This window comes from Chrysochloris asiatica, unplaced genomic scaffold (assembly GCF_000296735.1).
Source record: "Chrysochloris asiatica unplaced genomic scaffold, ChrAsi1.0 scaffold00520, whole genome shotgun sequence".
Lineage (NCBI taxonomy): Eukaryota > Metazoa > Chordata > Mammalia > Afrosoricida > Chrysochloridae > Chrysochloris > Chrysochloris asiatica.
This window is the reverse complement of record NW_006409038.1, coordinates 75,334-77,977: the sequence shown is the minus strand read 5'-3', so window position 1 is coordinate 77,977 and position 2,644 is coordinate 75,334. Positions and strand designations below refer to the sequence as shown.

Here is a 2,644-nt window from a genome sequence, read left to right as displayed (position 1 = left end):
TAACTCTCAATATCATCAATCTTTTGCCATTTGGTTCAAAATTCTTAGTCATGGAGAATGCATACTTGAAATTAGTGAATAGAATATGTAATTGAGAAGCAATAATAACAACTAATTGACAGTCACAACTATAAAATCCAAGGTGTACTTTGCAGTCTTGCCTCATGATCTAGGTAGGACTGCAGACACAGATGCATTCTAGTAAATCATCCATAAGCACCATCCCCACTTGTGACCCAATTAAATAAGCATACACGATGCATCGTCTCAAGTTGAAATTATTCAAAATATATTAATGTTGTTAAGTCCATCAAATCGGTTAGACTCATATCCACCCTGGGTATTGGTTTCCAAGGAGCAGCAGGTGGGTTTGAACCTATGACCCTGCAGTTAGTGATCCCGTGTGTATACTAGAGCCACACAAGAATATATAGAATATTCCATATATAAGAAAATTTACATATGAGTATTAAAACATAAAGAATTTTTGCCAAGAATAATCTTTCTTAGAGCATATTTGATATCTTTATTTCTCAAGCTGTATATAATGGGATTCAGAGTTGGAGGCACCACGGTGTAGAGCACAGATAGTAAGAGATCCTGAATTGATGGGTTATCTGGTTTGGGAATCAAATACGGTGTACTGCCAGTTGAAAAAAATAAGGTCGTAACAAGTAAATGAGGCAGGCATGTTAAGAAGACTTTAGATCTTCCCTGTATTGATGGGATTCTCAATACAGCAATAAATATGCAAGTGTATGAAATTATGATAGAAATAAAACACCCCAATGCCAGAAAAAAAATTAGAGCAGTTGTGATAGTTTTAACAAGATGTGTACCTATGCATGATATCTTCATTAAGGATGGAACATCACAGAAAAATTGCTGTATGAGAATGCCACAGAAAGTTAATGAAAAGGTGCTGGAAGTATACATTCCTCCACCTATGCCACCACTAAGCCAAGAAGACACCACTAGGTGCACACAGAACTTCTTGTTCATGATGACTTCATAGTGTAAGGGATGACAAATAGCCACATAACGGTCATAGGCCATCACTGTGAGTAAGACTAATTCTGAAAAAGCCAGGTAAAGGACTAAGAACAGTTGTGTGGCACATCCTAGGAATGAGATGGACCTGGTGTGTGTTACTGAATTAATGATTGATTTGGGTACAGTAACTGAGATAAAACACGAGTCTAAAACAGAGAGGTGCTTCAGAAAGAAGTACATGGGAGTAGAAAGGTGCTGGTCAATAGAGGTAAGAGTGATGATAAGAATATTTCCCATCAGAGCAGTCATGTAAATCAACAAGAATAATATAGCATATAAGATTTGAAGTTCTTCGATGTCAGAGAATCCCATGAGGATAAAGTCTTCCATAATAGTAAGGTTGGACATTTTCCAAATGTGGATTCCTTTAGCTGAAGAAGAGAATAAAAATGTATATTAAGAAAATAATACATGATCTTATTAAGATTAGCCAGCTTCTTAGTTTTGTTCTCAGTGTAGAAAAACATTTTATAATCTTCACTATCCAACTCCCTCAACAAATGTATGCAATTTTTTACCTACTACTATCAAGTTTGGAGTTCTGGTGTGGGGTTGTGTGCTAGTTAATGTGCTAGATTGCAAGGTCAGTTTGTAAAGCAATAAGGATAACAAGATGATACTTTCAAATACCAAAAATAGTTCGCATAAAAGTCTTGAATATCATTTGGGTTATGTCTATTATCCTACAATATCTGAACAATTTGATAACCATGCAAGAAAACATTTAGTAAAAATTGAAACCCAAAACAAATCCACATTAATTTCTTTCTTATAATCAGGAAAAAAGGAAACGAAACTACTTTGAGAGCATATACTTTCCTTTTAATTATAAAACTATAATAAATCATGCTTGATGTTATTCATTAATGTCCATAATCTTAAGGAGTTTACCCATTTCATCACTTATCTAATATAAATAACCATGATGTGTAACACAGCAAAATCTAGTATTGCTGAAAGTCTAACCATTTATCTTTTTCTCTGTCAGTAAGTTCCAGTCTACTATTTATTGTATAAAGGCCTCATTCTTAATTTTATTCTTTAGGGTTCAATGGTTCTCACCTTACATATCCAAATTTATGTCTAAGTTGTTCCCTACATGAAAAAGTGTGTAATGGCAGACATTTCCCAATAACATAATTTTCCTCATTCATAAATATTCAGACATTCAAAGAGTGTTCTAATGTCAATTGTCTTTTTTCAATACTAATGGTGCACACTTTAATTGACTATCAAATAATACACACTAATTATTAATACATTAAACTAATTATTGACTATAAAATTTAGCATTATTACTTTGGATAGTAGTTTTGTGATTGTTTTGTCATCTAAGTTTTCAGTTTAATCTGAAATTTGTTTAAGTTTGTTAACCAAGTAATAAGATATGTATAAGTTTAACATGGACCTAAGTTGAACAAAATAATTGTAATAAGTAATTATCATTATGATTAATGATCAGATAAATATTATGAATAAAACTACAACTTGGCAGGCTTATAATTTTGGACTCAGACTTTTAATTATTTACTTTTTTACAAGCCTGTACTTCTTGGGAAATAGAAAAACTCATTTAAAAATTACTTACTAA

General features: G+C 32.5%; 1 protein-coding gene across 1 annotated transcript; it reads right to left on the bottom strand.

The window, feature by feature from the left end:
• Window positions 1–456: 456 nt before the first annotated feature.
• LOC102840446 (olfactory receptor 14A16-like) lies at window positions 457–1,401 on the bottom strand. Its single transcript, XM_006877521.1, has one exon. The coding sequence runs from the start codon at window positions 1,399–1,401 to the stop codon at window positions 457–459; it is 945 nt and encodes a 314-aa protein (XP_006877583.1).
• Between the last annotated feature and the right edge of the window lie 1,243 nt (window positions 1,402–2,644).

Excerpts from the sequence above, each read along its gene's own strand:
- LOC102840446 (XM_006877521.1), bottom strand. The coding sequence starts at position 1,401 with ATGTCCAACCTTACTATTATGGAAGACTTTATCCTCATGGGATTCTCT.